Source organism: Xiphophorus couchianus, chromosome 5 (assembly GCF_001444195.1).
Source record: "Xiphophorus couchianus chromosome 5, X_couchianus-1.0, whole genome shotgun sequence".
Classification (NCBI taxonomy): Eukaryota; Metazoa; Chordata; class Actinopteri; order Cyprinodontiformes; family Poeciliidae; genus Xiphophorus; species Xiphophorus couchianus.
The window spans coordinates 7647254-7664310 of NC_040232.1; the positions used below are offsets into that span (position 1 = coordinate 7647254).

Here is a 17057-nt window from a genome sequence, read left to right on the forward strand (position 1 = left end):
ATAAAAGATTTTGTCATTACAAAACACCAATTTCACCACATCATAATTTATTAAAACAAAGATGAAGCAAAATGGAAAAGTACTTTCTTTTTACCATAACTGTACAGTAATATTTAATATTTACATGGATTTATTTGGGACACGTTGAAGCTTACTGTTTCAATATTATTAGAAAATCCCTGCTTTAGTTACAGATTTCTTGTCCAGTAGAACTACTGCAACACTTTTAATAAAAATAAAAATACTCTTCAACAGAAAAACTTGCAAAGTGCAGATATGTAAACCTTAGGTGTGTAAACATCAGGGTTGGGTACGGGATCCAAGCAACAACACAACGTAAGAGAGAGAAGCCTCAACTTCTCTTTGACCTTTCATCTCTCCGTATCCCTGCTGTCTACATGTAGCAGTTTCCTCCCTTCCTACTTCTCTCTATTACCTGTAAGCAAAGCGTTTCATTCTCTGTATTTCATGACATTTTGAGACACATAATCATGGAAATGTTAAAATCCAGCCCTCTTGTCCATTGTCTGTAAATTCTTATGCTTGCAGAGGCATGGGTGTCTGGAGGCCTTTCTCCGGTGGTTATCGGATGAGAGACACCCTGGACAGAGACCAGTTAGCCACACAGTTGTGTTTTTGGACTGTGGGAGGAAGTGGGAGTACCTGGAGGGAACTCACCATGCTCTGGGAGAACATGCAGTCTCCATGCAGAAAGGCCACATGTTGGGGTACCAACCCAGGACCGTCTTGCTGCAAGGCAACAGTCCTAGCAACTATTGCACCATGCTAAAGTCAATGCTAAAATCTCACAAATAATTTAGTAAAATAGTTTATTTGCAAATGTAGAAATTTTATTATATTTTTGAACTATGATGACAGGTCTGCTTTATTGGTACTTAGTGTCAGGAATATCTTGAAAAACGTAATTTTGATTCCTTTGTATGTCTGCTACATGTGAAGATTGAAGAATCTCATTTATTTTGGATTTTATGTGTATTTTTCAATTTGCCTCTTGTTAAACATGACAGTTTATGACCCCTGCTGCTACTGTTGATTTATCCCATTGGATTCACATTAAGCTATAAGTAGAATATAGAAAATTACCTTCAATCATGAAGGTATGGATTGACACATCACCTGTATGAATTGTCCCACAGTGGGACATACTGATCAAAACTGCAAAGGTTCAACTTAGAAAAGGACAAACTGACCAGCGCCCCCTACCGGATGTGCCTATTTATTTTTATTCATCAGATTTCCCATTCGCTGCATTAGTCGCCCCAGTTTGTTGTCAGCGCCCCCTTGTGTCTGATGCGTACGAAAGTCGTCACCCCGTCTAGTTAGGGACAAGCTTTTCAATTTGTCTGAGCTCTTCGTCGACCTTCCTGTCTTATCCAGGTGGATGTTATCATTGCTAATCAGGAGCTCATAGCGACTGTAAGCCCTTTCTTTCTTGACTTGAGAGCCCGACGCTGCTTCTTTGTCCGGAGCGCCTGTTGAGCCTTGGTCCTGATCTGCCGAAAGGGTTGTCTTTCTTTTGCTTGATCGCTGAGCGGACAGCTTTGAGAAAGGAGATTTCTGTTTCTCTGTCCGTCTTTCTGTCTCCGATAGCCCACTGAGAGAGTTTTGCTGCTGGGACGTTTCTGTTGACGGTTCTTTCATATTCAGTCGCCCTAAAGAAGACGCTTTAAAAAGGTCTGCCTGGAGCGCTCGGTTTGAGTCCGAAGTGTCCTGGGATCTCAGTATGGACTGTTTCTCTTTCATGGAGATTTTCTTTTCCTTCAGCGTGTGCTCTTTCTTTGTAGTAACTCTTTGAGGCTCCGCAGGACAACCAAATTCTGCTGAGGGTACATGAAGGGATTTGTTTCCTTCTCTTGGAGGAGGTGAGTCTATTTTATTTTGGATCGAACCATAACTTTCACCAGCCCTATGATGATGATTTGATTCTACAGGTAAGCTTGATTTCTTAAGGTGTTCTCCCTGGACAACATTCTCATCTTCAAATCTCATTTCATTTTTGTCTCTAAGTGCTGATTCAAAGCGATCACCACGAGCGTTTAATGCCTCTTTTTCTTCAGGCATCTCGGTCAAAGACTCCATCACCCTGGACTGCCTGAGACTGCCAGAAATTAAACTAGAGATCTTGAGAGTTGAATCACTGAGTTTTGAATCTAATCCAGTATCTGATTGTGTCCCTGCAGGAGCATAGTTGTGCACAGGCATCGCCTTTCGATCGGCACCCATTTTGATATTGCTGTGAGAGGCCGAGCGTTTACTATCCATGAAACATTGTTCTGTTCTGTCAGATTCCTTAAACAGTTCATTGTCTTTCAGATTGAGAGTGTTTTCTGTATTTGGATTCATTTCTACACCCCTCGGTCTTCCACGATGGGTTCTCATATGTTGCGGTCTTTCTGCAGTTGAGTGCAAGGATCGCAACGATTCTTGACTTTGCCTGAGATTGGCATGCTCCTGCAAGCTTAGCCTTTTTAGCCTCGTTTCCTCCATTCTAGACTTAATGTTCATCGACCTGTTGTGAATCATCTGTGACTGATACTCATTTAAGCCCATGTAACTGCTATGTGGACTACTCACAGGGGGCTCTGCATCAGGAGGTATATCGCTCTGTATTAGGTATGTGTCCATCTTCCATTTGTTAAGAGATGTTTCAGAGTTGAACGGTATCAGATTGTGGTCTGTGCCATAGCGAGTCTGGTGCCTCAGGTGCTGCTGAGATGGTCTGTTTGGTTGCTGCACGTCTCTGCTGTGCCTTAGGGGGGTGCCAGAAAGAGGAACTCCAAGGTTCTTGGTTCCCATTCTCAGGCGACTCGTGGAATTCAACTTCTGCAAATCGCCACCATAACTGTGACCTCTCATTAAGTTCCCTGTGTCTGTAAAGTGAGACTGATGCAGCATCTCCTGCACACTGAAGCCCCTGTTTAAAGTGGCTGCATCATTAAACCTGTCGTTTATTGAAACTGTCATGTTAGGTCTGGATTTCATGTGAAGATTGAGAGAAAGCTGACTGGACTTTGGGTACGTAGATGTAAGACTCCCAGTGGACAGAGCTTCAGGAATTATGGATCGACCATATAATCTTCTGAACTCCTCATCGTAGGAAGAAACTAGTTGACCGGTAATAACTAGGACCATGCTCAGGTTGATCTTCTCAAAGGACCAGGTGTAGCTTGAAAAACACAAAAGACACAGTATATGAGGGAGTATTGCAGTATAAAAGATGTTGCTAATAGCTAACACAATAAACATCTACATGTTTTAGCAGTCAGCCATGACATAGCTAGAGGGAAGGCAAGGTAAGAGCCATGGCAAGATGAGACCCAAAGTAAAATACGAGGCAAAGCATGAAGTAAGACAAGAGGAAAGGCAAGGTAAGAAGCAAAGCAAGAGGAGAGGCAAGAGGCAAGGCCTAGTTTATTTGAATAGGACATTTCAGCAACAAGGGCTGTCATGTAGGCCTATTACACCAACAGTTTGGGGCCAGTCCCCAAATTTGAGGGAAAGCAAGAGGCAAGCTAGGCAGAGACTTTTGTATTTTTATAAAACATTTCAGCAACAAGGGCTCCCATGTAGGCCTATTGCACCAACTACTTAGGGGCCTGTTTCGGTTCCCGAACATGTTTTAAAATCAATTTTGTGTTTTTCCACAGGTTCAAATCGGGCACTGCTGAACGGTTGGTTTTTCTGTGCAACAGTGACATGACAGATCATCTGAACAAAGAAATGCCTAACAAAAATGCCAGAGAAGAATATGCAGTGGTCTGTTGAGGAAACCCAGCTACTGATTTCATTTTGGGCTCAAAAGCAAAGTCATGCCATCTCCGTTATCACCTGGTAAATGCGTCACTGTACAAAGTTATCAATCTATCTGTTGTTTTTTGACATTAGCCTCTGTAACGGAGAGAAAAATGTGTATGTATGTGAATTTTACCCAAAATATTAATAATAATAATAATAGTATGTATTTATAATGAGATTTTTAATCAATGCATATGTTTAGAACCACCGAGTGGTGTGATGAGTAACTGCATGCACCGGGTCCTTCGGCTCTGAAGCAGCTCTTTACTACTGTTTTTTTTTTTTTTACTTAGGGTCATATTGTTCTAGTTCAGCAATTAACAAAATACTATAAGAACTTCTAACATCTAAGAATATAATTTGTAAAGTTTTCTTGTGGTTGGGCTGGAAAAATATGACCGTATGAGTGGAAGCTGCGCCAGCTGACTGACCACTCAGTCGCATCACTGACTGTGTCTTTTATTTTTCACATGTGGGGCCACTTGCATGCAGTCAGAAGTCACATTGTGAAGAGTGTTTTATTCTTTGTCGTACGAGGTGGGTTCAAATATAAATTATTGATTTTTTTATTTTTAAATGTGTTTTGTGAATATTGTAACTGTTAACTGCTTTGGCAGTTGTCTGTTATTTTACTGTTTTGTGTTGATGGAAGTTATTTTTGAATGATTCATGGAATAAGAATGTTTTGTTTTGTGGAATTAACTGTTTTATCGTTTTAAACTATACGATCACATTTAAAAAAAAAAACAAAAAACAGAATCCTGAGGAATGCTGGTGGAGCTGTGGGGCCACTTGCATGCAGTCAGGAGTCGCATTGTGAAGAATGTTTTTTATTTTTGTCGTATTAGTGAAGAAGGTGACAAACATCAAGCGAGGAAGGCTACACCTGTCTGTTGTATCTAGTAAGGGTGAACACTGTATTGGTGATCAGATGAAAGTTCAATGGATGTGGAAATTAAACAAAGTAATGCCCACAGCTCAGTCGGTTCAGCCATCTTGCTAGTACGCTCTCCTACCACGTTGTGTAACACCCACTGTGGACAATGCATGATTGGTTCCCCAAACAAAGCACTAAAGTTTGAAGGCAAACAAACTGAATCAGTTCAAGAGCAAGAGTATTTTCAGTGGAAACATGCTAATAATCTTATGAGCAGGGCTTTTATGGACCCAACATATAGATTTTGACCCACCAAGACTGACTCACCTATATGTTCCATATAAAACCGTCTGGCAGTCCACCAGAATAAACCGCTGTTCCAAGCCTCCATGAAACTTCGCTGCCGACCGACACTGATACTGTTCCCCCTGAACCGTCCGAACACGAAGGCTCTGAAAGAGACGAACAAAAAGTCCAGTTTAGAGGCTAAGGATATCTATCGATCCATTATCTTTGCCTTTTTTCTGCCTGCGGCTAGCAGCTGTTTTCCTAGACTGTAGCAGCAACCCTAAAGATCTCTATATCAGGTAATAGTGATGGATGTGGCCTTGATTCATAAAAATTAAATATAATCATGTAAAGGAATCTTATGTGATCAGACTGAGCTAATTCAGGACTGTTGTGATAAGAGGTTGTAACTAGCATAAAACCGGTACGGTGGCGTAAACAAATTTTTGTGTTATGTCAGCAGCCTTTTCGAAAGAAAAACTCCGGATTATAACTGGAATGTGACTTTGCCTGTTTCAAAGCCACTGGAGTGGATGGAGGCTGCATAAAGCATGTTTGACATAATTTACAAATAAAATAAAATAAAACAGGAACATTTCCAGCGCAGTGGCTTTTGTTTTCTGGGGTATTTCAGTATCTAACCATTTGTGGTTAAGCGCTGGGTGTTTTTAGATAACAGATCCCGTGTGCGGTGAAAAACATGCAGCAATAAAACAAAGATTCACATTTGGGATAATTGTTGCTTGAATGTTACAGCAACACTGAGTATTAATAGTATTTAGAGCTTTTTATTGTGACTCCCAGAAAGAGTCAAACCCAAATGAGTCACTTTAATGTAAATAGTAACAGAAAACATAGTGAACTTATAGCTCTGTCAGTTCAACCACTCCTAAAACCATCCAGTGAACATTTTCCGGGTTTTTTTTATTACTACTAGTGACAGATAAACTCTACAAGATCAAACTTGTCAGTTTTTACAAGGTCGATGTTATGATGTGGCGGCTGAGTGCTTTGCACTACAATCACAAAGCTGCCATTGTGCCCTCCCTCCTCACACGTTGTTTGCACTGCTGAAACATCATCCTGATGCCATTTAACAGGAAAACCCAGCCGCACTGACACAGTTGTGCCGTACGATAAGAAGCAAAGCAAAGAGAAAGGATAGACTTTTTAATATGTGTTTGCAGAAATTAGCCTTAATTGAATAATTACTGGAAGAAGGGCAGTGCTACAGGCAGAATGCAGAGATGTTTTCCTTTTAAGTTCCAGGGAACCTTTTAGAGAATATCTTAACAAGGTAAACCAACACTGGCTTGTTTGTTTACTCCAATTATAGAGTTTTTAATTCCTGCCTTTCCGTGAAATCTCTTGAGATCATCTTACCTGAAGTCACTTTGCCAATCCTTAAACCTTTAAAATGGGTCCAGAGGAGACACACCTGTCACTCACTCATTCCTACAGTCTGACCTAGCATAGCATGCTCATTGGAGGTTAAGTCAGGTTAAGATAGTTAAGTTTAATAGTGTGTTTATTTGATATATATTGATTTTTACTGCTACATGCTGCTATACTTTGGAAACTGATGGAAACGATGGGGTGTTGCAGATGCAAATAGTTTTAAAATATCAGTGGCTGATGACAGCAAGCAGCCAGAGGGAAATATTCACTTAGAAAAATAAGGAGTTTACCTTGTTAGGATTTTCAGTGAGCTAAATGGAAAATGTATCCCTCATAACTTCAACAAGTTCAAGTAAGTTTATTTATCCAACACATTTAAAAACAACTGCAATTTTGACCAAAGTGCTGTACAGAGGACAGAAAAGTCCAAAAGCACACTGTCTGTGACGCATCTTTATCTTACTTAAAGCTGCAAAACTGAACTTTTAAAGAAAAACTTTTCTTAACATATTTGTTAAAACTGGCACCATGTACTGACAGTTTGATATGAGACAGATAATCTGTGAAAAAAAAATCTCCTCTTCCTCCTGGAAACAACCAATCAGAGCCAGGAGGAGGGTCTTAGCGCTGTCAATCATGCTTGTCGTGAATGCTATGCTAGTTACCATAGACACCAATGACTATGGTAAGGATTCACAGGATTCAATCATATTTGTTCTGTTGTAAACAGAGTTACAGCTTTAGCTTCACAAAAGGTGGATAAACGGTTTTCCTGTAACATTCAGTTGTTTCTCAGATTATACTGTCACAACATGGTGACAGCTTTAACAAATATAAAAGCTATATACTGCAGTTTTAATGCTAATCAAAAGGTCCAGCTCCATCCCACATGATTGATTGATTGATTGATTGATTTTATTTTTTTTACCTTGATGTCATGGAGGTTAATGCCCATACTGCGTGACATGTTGAGGAAGCTGCTGACCCGGGAGTCATCCAGGAGGATGTAGACTATCACCCCTCTGAGAGCCGCGCTGATTAGCTCCTTAAAAATGTCCACATCGGTGAAAACGTCCATCGCTATGGCAACAATCTGCAGGCGCATAAACACAAATACACAGGATTCAATCATATTTGTTCTGTTGTAAACAGAGTTACAGCTTTAGCTTCACAAAAGGTGGATAGTTGAGCTAATCTCTCATCTAAGCAACCGAATTCAGGACTTATTAATTTTGTAAAACTCAACAAATTATTACATAACTGAACAATTCTAGATCTGGGCACAGCAACCAATTTGTTTAATCTTTTGTTTGTTTCATTGTCAATTCATTATCTAAAATTAGACAGAGTATGGCACACCTGCAAACCCTTTAAGACATAACAGTCCAGTTAAGCTGACACGCCTATTAGTTGTGGTTTCTACAAGTTTGGCTTTATGGAGTCAAGGAGAAAATCATTAGATTTAGATAATTAATTTCATTTTTTTGTAGCTACCAAGCCATTCAAGAGACACAGCAAACATGCAGAAGATGGTGCTGTGGTTTTATCTACATGCAAAACAGTCTGTGTGTTGAAAAACCAACAGTGCCCATCCCTGAGCGCCTCGTCAGCTCAAGAAAACAAGCTAGTGGGAATAAATATCTGGATTAATTGACTGCTTTATGGGTGGACACTGTATAAAGTAACCTGTCAATATAATTTATGATTAGATTTAATTCCCCCGAAAACTCAAAAAGATTGGTTTTGCAAGATGGGTGGAATGAGAAACAAACTGTACTGAATGGGTTGTGGAATGCTTCCCAGTGACGATCAGTTCCTGTTTGACCTGTTTCTGTAACAACTGTCACAACTGCACAAACCGGCATGGAAACCCAGACATGCACTCATGCTCAGTCTGTATCCATGGCCAATAGGCTGTACCTTCAGGCAGAATGAGCCTCCAGTTGTAGTTTGGACCTGCCATAAACTGAAACATGTGTTGAGAAAGTGGCTGCACAGAAAGCTTTGTTGGGCTTGAGCAGATACACAGGTAATCATTTACATTCACACGTAAAAAGCTCTTCCAGCTGCAGCTTTAGTAGCTTGACTAGTTCACAGAACAACAGTATATGTATGTGAAAGTATATTTAGGTATATTGTGACTGGAATATTTTGGACAGAGACTTTGGATGTGGTACTTGAGCTGAAGCAGGGGTGTGCAAACATTTTGTTATGTTGGCCAAAATTGTTGAGTCAAAACTAAGAAAATAATAATAAATAAATAAAATCAAGCTATAAAGTCAATTGGTGTCCATTTTTTGTACAAAATTGATGTTATTTTTCAGGATTATGTGCAACATTAAGTCTGACATTAGATATCAGTTAAACACAAGAGGTCCGAGGATGAATGTGAGAAAATGTAAAAAAGTTCGACTGTAAATACGTTTGCAAGTAATTTTGTAGATCCCAATAGTGCACATTTAGTGAGTAGGTATATTAAACATAATGTGCTTTCAATGTGCAATGTGGAAACAATTAACCTATTTACGATTAATTGTCGATAAATGGTTTATTAGTTCCAATCGATTCACTAATAACTCCCCTGGCTTAGAGCTTCTTTTAGTGTTGTAGTTCAGCCGCCATCCAGCAGAGGGCGCCACTGGTCACACATAAGCGGAGCCATTTACAAAACCAAAGATGGCGGCTGGGCCATGTGAGAACGGGAATGAGAAAAGGTCCAAACTATCCGGTGTTGGATATAAAATGCTCCTTATGCGGTTCTGTTTTGAAATTTTAACACTCGACAAGCTCCGTAAGTTTCACGATGTTTTTGTTTTTAATCCAGTATATTATGAAAAATGTGTTTCTTTATGTTATGGAAAGACAGTCGAAAAATGGCGACTGATCGCTCATTAATGAGAAATAGCATCCTTAGCCATATTTAGTGCTAAGCAGGAAATGTTCGGCAGGCAGAAGCATCCGAAGCCGATAAAGCACAGCGCTCATGTTTTAACTTTAGATTAGTATCATGTTTACAGAGATTAAACTAAACCCACAGAAGCAGTGGCATCTGGTTTAACAGGTTACTGGAAAAATTATTTTATTCCAGTTAGTGAGAACGTTTAGAAAGAGGTGTTTTCTTTTTCTGAAAACTAAAAGATGTCAGCTGACAATCCAGTGCATAATTGTTTCAGGTAGTTTTAACCAACATACAAATTGAGAAGAAAAAAAACACTTAAGTGAAGTTCCCTCATCAAATTAAACGAGACGACCTCTGGAAACTTTAAATTAAAATCTTTAACATTATAGCATTATAGCATAGATGAAACGTTTTGCTGCAGCACATTGTTTGACACCAAGTTCGTTTAAATTGAAGACGGTTGAGGACCAACGTCTTTCAGGTGAAAATATATAGAAATATTATTGCATATTACAATTAACTAGGTAAAATAATATAATTGTTGCATGGGAAATAGGGTCCTACTGCATCTATTTAGCTGCGTCTAACGGTGGGACAACCAGCAGTTTTCCCCCTTCATTGATGAACTCATCATCTAAAAACAGTTTTTGATATTTACCCAGGTCATTTTTGTCTGGTTTTAAAAAAGAACTGCAAAAAAATCAGTAAAACTTTGCACATATGCCCTGTAAATACGCTGTTAAGGAGATATCATTCAAGAGGCACACATAGAGATAGAAAATAAAAATAACTCGGAGGTTATTTGTAAAGGATATTGATTATTCTAATCAGACTACAAAGCACCTTTCAATAATGTGAAAGCAGATTAGTAAATAGAAGATTTTAAATGCATTTTATAATTCTTCTGCAAAAATATAAAACCGTACCAAGTATTTTTGTCTAGTTTCTTGTGTGAATATCTTAGTAAACTATGACAAAATAACTGACAACTAATTAGCTTTTCGGGAATATGTCGGAGTTTGTCTTGAGTAAATAATTCATTAATATGGATAAAACAATACTACTTCCACTGGCAGATTATTTCACTTATAACAAGAAATTTGTACCATCTTATAAGGAAAATAATCTGCCAGTCATCTAAATTAAGGAATTATTTACTTAAGTTCCTATTTCTTGCTGAAAAGTTACTTGTAAGTTGGTTTTGTCTTATTTGTATGATGGTCTATTAGGGCCATTGTAGATAGAAAAAAAAGTAGTAAATTTATGCTGAAAAAGTCAGAAATTTTGAGATTAATCTCAGAAATTATCTAGAAGAAAACGTGGAAATTTCTGAGTTTGAAAAGTCCAGACATTTGCAAGAAAAACAGGAGTTTGAAGAGTCAAAAATGTTCAACTTCTGAAACTGAAAATTTCTAAAAGTAGAAAATTTTTTACTTTTGAAACTCATAAATTTTCAAGCTTTTTCTAGAATAGTGCTGAAGTTAATCTAAAAACTAATAAGTTTTTTTAAAAATAATTTTCAAATTTACAAGCTCAGAAATTCCAAATTTTCTTCTAGTGAATTTCTAAGAGTAATCTCAAAATGTCAGACTTTTATCATTTAATTTTTGACTTTTGGAGCTCAGAAGTGTCCAAGTTTATTCTAGAAAATGTCTAAAAATTAGTCTAAAAATAAAAAACACTGTTGTAAATTTCAAGCCCACCAAGTCTTAAAACTTCACCACCTTCTTAAACCTCATTGTACTCAAGTAAGAGTAATTCAGCATATTCTATTCAGGTAGTAACTAATCAAATTATCAGTTAATATTTAAAAATTACATAATCTGATTGACCAAAATCTGAAGCTATGTAGATATTTTGGTATTTAAAAGTTATTTCCACTAGAAACTACCGCTGTGTTTTTGCAGTGTACAGAGAACAGGTAGGGTTCAGATCTCACCTGTCGCGCCTGCTGGATCTGTTTCCGCACCACCTCTTTAATGGTCGGCGTGTTCTGCCGGGGCGGGTGGAACAGCAGGCTGATGCTGGTGTCGGCGGCGTCCGGCCGGGCCTGCGGCCAGCCCAGCTCCAGCTCCGGAACCTCCTCATCGGACTCGCTGGGGAAGTAGGTAGAGGGGCTGACCCGGTCTGCGTTTCCTGAGTCCTCATCCACAGCCGGTAGCTCTGCGCTTTCCAAAATGAAGCGGATCTCCTCCTCGGACAGGAAGTGGCTGACCTGCTCCGCCTGCAGGTACTCCTCGTAGGCGTCGATGCCGCCGCACAGCAGGGCGTAGACGGCCAGGCGGTACGACTCCCGGTAGTGAGGCTGGATGTAGAGGCTCTCGTCCTCGACGGAGGACAGCTCGGACAGATTGGACTCCATGGATGACGGATTCACTCCAAGTCTGCGTGTGAAAGTATCGCATCAGTTTAATGTTTATAATTCAGGTTTCACCGTCTGGTTTAAAAAGGTGGAGAAGATTCACAGTTTTCTGTGTAAAAAACGTATCAGACCAGATATTTGTTCTAATATTTGTTTTCAATAAAGTAGATGCAGAGTTCGGTAGTAACTATAGTTATATTAACTCAGTTACATTTACTTGAACGATGTTTTTGAACAAATTTACTTTCAGGAGTATTTTTACTATGCTGTACTTCGAGTAATATTGTTATGAAGTATTTCTACTTGTAAAATTTCTGGATTTTCTACCCACTGAATGAAAAACACAAAATGTTTTAACCAAAAATTATCCAGACTCAGACAAACACCTGCAGTTTCTGCACAAGTTTGTTTATTTAAAGTTTTTTTTATTTAAATAAACTGATTTGGAATAATTTTCTTTTGCCTGATTTTGTTATTTTTTGTGACTTGTTTGAATTATCATAATTTTTGTTATTAAAATACCAAAACTTCCACAAAATCAGACTTTTTTATCTGTCTGATTAAGTAATTTTTAAAACTTAAATGATTGATAATTTGATTAGTTACTCGGTACTCAAGTAGACTTTTTACGAAATACCTTTTTACTCTTACTTCTTAGATAGCTACTTGGATTTGAGTAAAAATATGTGGAAGTAGTACTACTTTTACTTGGAGTACAATTTTTGTGAACTACTCTGGTAGTAACTATTTACATTTGCTGAGTTGTACAGTTGTGGTCAAAAGTTTACATACACTTGTAAAAAACATAATGTCATGGCTGTCTTGAGTTTCCAATAAGTTCTACAACTCTTATTTTTCTGTGATAGAGTGATCGGAACACATACCTGTTTGTCACAAAAAACAGTCATAAGGTTTGGTTCTTTCATAAATTTATTATGGGTCTGCTGAAAATGTCACCAAATCTGCTGGGTCAAAAATATACATACAGCAACATTAGTATTTGGTTGCATGTCCCTTGGCCATTTTCACGGCAATTAGGCGCTTTTGGTAGCCATCCACAAGCTCCTGGCAAGCTTCAGGTCGAATGTTTGACCACTCTTCTTGACAGAATTGGTGCAGTTCAGCTAAATGTGATGGTTTTCTTGCATGAATCTGTTTCTTTAGCACTGTCCACATGTTCTCAATGGGGTTTAAGTCAGGACTCTGGGAAGGCCATTCTAAAACCTTAATTCTAGCCTGGTTTAGCCATTCCTTTACCACTTTTGATGTGTGTTTTGGGTCATTGTCCTGTTGGAACACCCAACTGCGCCCAAGACCCAACCTTCGGGCTGATGGTTTTAAGTTTTCCTGCAGAATTTGGAGGTAATCCTCCTTCTTCATTATCCCATTTACTTTCTGCAAAGAACCAGTTCCACTGGCAGCAAAACAGCCCCAGAGCATAATACTACCACCACCATGCTTGACAGTAGGCATGGTGTTCCTGGGATTAAAGGCCTCACCTTTTCTCCTCCAAACATATTGCTGGGTGTTGTGGCCAAACAGCTCAATTTTTGTTTCGTCTGACCACAGAACTTTCCTCCAGAAGGTTTTATCTTTGTCCATGTGATCAGCAGCAAACTTCAGCCGAGTCTTAAGGTGCCTTTTCTGTAGCAAGGGCTTCTTTCTTGCACGGCAGCCTCTCAGTCCATGGCGATGTAAAACACGCTTGACTGTGGAGACTGACACCTGTGTTCCATCAGCTTCCAAATCCTTGCAGACCTGCTTTTTGGTGATTCTTGGTTGACTCTTGGCCATCCTGACCAATCTCCTCTCGGCAGCATGTGATAGCTTGCGTTTTCTTCCTGATCGTGGCAGTGACACAACTGTTCCATGCACTTTATACTTGCGAATAATTGTCTGCACAGTTGCTCTTGGGACCTGTAGCTGCTTTGAAATGGCTCCAAGTGACTTCCCTGACTTGTTCAAGTCAATAATTCGCTTTTTCAGATCCACACTGAGTTCCTTTGACTTTCACATTGTAGCTTTTGTGGCTGAGTCTAATCACTGGGTCAAATGAGCCCTATTGAAATGGGCTCATGAGAAGTCAACAGCTGTAGTCAATCAGAATCACTTACAAGAAGTGAAGAGGCCATGACATGAAGCTAATTTGATTGACACAACTCTCTACATCACCAAAATTGACAATTTATGTTGCTGTGTGTATATTTTTGACCCAGCAGATTTGGTGACATTTTCAGCAGACCCATAATAAATTTATGAAGGAACCAAACTTTATGACTGTTTTTTGTGATAAACAGGTATGTGTTCCGATCACTCTATCACAGAAAAATAAGAGTTGTAGAACTTATTGGAAACTCAAGACAGCCATGACATTATGTTTTTTTACAAGTGTATGTAAACTTTTGACCACAACTATGTGCCTGAGTACTTCTAGGATTAGTTTTGCATGGTGTACCTTTTACTTCAGTAATGTTACGATGGTTTATAAATATAAACCTTCTGGATTTTCTACCCACTGTGAGTAATTTCATCAAATGAACAAAACCATGTTTATAAAAAATCCATGGGATGCAAACGCAGACTTATAGTTTCTGTCAAAGTAATGTAACTATTAATTACATTTACTCTCAGTTACATTAACTTGTTTTTGCTTTTTGGAAAGAATGTACTTTGATGAGTAGTTTTGCTGTACCTTTACTTTTTACTCTACTTGAGTCATACTATAATAAAGTATCATAAACCTTCTGGGTACTCTATATACTTTAAGTAACTTGAATGAAAGAAACAAAGTATCACCAAAAAATATCTACATATTATGTCAAATTGAGACGTCTTGTTTATATGCAGTCTTTCTTGTTTTACATAAATACAAATATATATATATACAGTATATAAAGTAAAATTACTATATAGTAATTTTACTTTATACATTTTTTTCCATTTTACTCTTTCAAATACCAGAATGTAAACATAACTTTATATTTTTCTGTCATTTTTAAATAATAAATCAGATGTTATGATCAATTTCTCGGGATTTAAATATTCTAAATACTTTTTTACTCTTTTACTTTTACTTGTTGAAAAATATGTTGTAGTAGGGCTTTTATTATTTAGTACAATGTCGGGTATTCTATCCACCTCTAAGTAGAAGAAATTCTTGTTCATTTAAACAATTATTGTTCTTGCAGTGAGAGGCTGTTAAACTGGAATTAAAAACAGATTAAATTCCCAGTCAGACTGTATAAAACTCTAATTACCAAACCAAACAGAAAATACTTACTTGATCACTGCAAATTCTGGTTTCCTGTTCTGCTGTGAACCTCAAGCATATTAAAATATATAGAAAATAAAAGCCCAGTGTTTGTCCGTCTGCCTCCAGCAGAGCAGCCCATCTGAACTCTATCAGAACCAACAGCCTGCTGTACCTGCCCCGTTTCCTCCACTCACAGAAACTGTGACAAGCTCCGCCCACCTGAGCTCACCTGGCTTCGAGGAACAGGTTTGTTCGGCTGGTTTCCTGCCAATCACTCTGCTGGGTCTGAGCGCCACCATTTTACCTTTCAGCTCAACTCACTGCTGCTGAATCTACGATGATGATGATGATGATGAGGGGATTTTATTGTCACCAAAAAGCAAAAAAAAAAAAAAAAAAATTCACTTATAACAAGACATTTTCCTTTTGTTATAGCTAAGTGAAATAATTCTTCAGGTTAACTAGTATTTTTTTCATTAGTATTAAAGAATTATTTACATTAAAAAAGCTCCTATATTTTGCTGAAAAGTTATTTTGTCTTATTTTAAGTGCACCAAGATATTTGCACTAAAAAGTAGACCCAAAATACTTTTTTTTTGCAGTGCTCTAGACTTTTCCTCCTCTTGTTTTGTAATGCAGCGGTCCCCAACCCCTGGACCGGAAATAATTAAATATTTCCGTGTTATGTATTGAGTCTGGAGGATTTTTTATTTTTAAAATCCTTTAATCGGATTCTGTCGGTTACGTCTTGGGCGGCAACATTGAGCCCACAAACAGCATCGGCATCGGTCTCCTCGATACGCGATCCCCCCGGTTTCTATTCCTACACCTTAACAGTCTTAACCGGTCCACGGTACTAAAAAGGTTGGGGACCACTGTTGTAATGAATGTAAAGCTTATGAAACACAAAAGCTTACTAAGTATTTTTATCTAGTTTCTATCACAAATAAATTTGTACACTTGAATAAGACAAAACTAGCAAGATATAGGAGCTTGTTTTATGTGAAACATTTGTTAATGTTGAAAAAATACTAGTTTTATTTCACTTAAACTATATAATTTTCCAATAATCTGCCAGTGGAACTAGCATTTTTAAAAAATTCAATATTAAGGAAATATTTACTTACAAGCTCCTTTATGTGGCTGAAAAGTTACATGTAAGCTAAGTTGGTATTTTTTCATGTATTGCATACCAGCATATTTTGCATAGAAACCGGACCAAACATACTTGGCAAGACTTTGAGTTTTTGCAGTGTACTAGACTTTTCGAGTCTCTTATTCATCCTCTCATTTTGTGATGAAGCAGAGAGAAGAATGAGGTTGATGAGTGTATTTTATTGCCATTACAAAGCACTGCACAGAAAAAACAAACAAAAAAACAGGACAATCCACGAACAGATGGACTGGTCTGGCACAGGGATGAAGGCAGGAAGTAAATGTGTTTATTTACATTCCCAGTAGCAGGCTTTATTTATAATGACCTTAAAAATTAAGTCTAATAGGAGAGAGCAAAAACTAACGCGGTATTCTGGTGAATCGCCTACTTTAGCTGCGTTTCCATTGACTTATAATTGCGCAAATTGGAATTACGGAAATAAATTTACTTAATAAAAACACGTCAATTTTGAAAAAAACAAACAAACAAACAAACCATGTTTTCTGATACGTTTTTGCACTAGAATGAGGTTTTTCTGTCCGCCTCAAAATGAGTTTATTTTGCAAAACGGCAATAGAAGCACATCTTTTCGCATCACACGAGTCACGTGATCTACAAACGGATATTAATAATGGCGGAAAAAATGAACAATAAGACGATATATATATATTTTTAAATCTGTGTAACATATTTAGCATCCCAATTCACATTACTTAGTGTGGATAAAAACCCGGACATTATCATAAATCAACTTAAATATTGGACGCTATGCTGCCAACACTTAGCTTTAGTCAAGAGCTCATAAGCGGAAGTGAAAGCGTTGCCATGGTGGCGGCAATGTATGGCTAACCGTTGCCTTGGTAACCGCCATAAACAAGAAGACAGGAAGTAGGATTGATGGTGCCCAGTATGTTTTTTTAATGACTTGTCGCCGAACAAATTTATTCACATGTGATTTTTGTTGCATTTCTTATTTAATGGAAATCAAAAACATTAATTTTTTCAGAC

At 38.1% G+C, this 17057-nt stretch overlaps 1 protein-coding gene across 1 annotated transcript; it reads right to left on the minus strand.

Moving 5' to 3' along the window:
• Positions 1–30: 30 nt before the first annotated feature.
• LOC114144404 (protein FAM83B-like) lies at positions 31–15060 on the minus strand. The gene is made up of 5 exons (XM_028017173.1): positions 14921–15060; positions 11218–11662; positions 7308–7472; positions 5021–5145; positions 31–3187 (listed from the first exon to the last, which is right to left on the minus strand). The coding sequence occupies exons 2-5, from the start codon at positions 11638–11640 to the stop codon at positions 1234–1236; spliced, it is 2667 nt and encodes an 888-aa protein (XP_027872974.1). The 5' UTR covers positions 11641–11662; positions 14921–15060; the 3' UTR covers positions 31–1233.
• Positions 15061–17057: the final 1997 nt, after the last annotated feature.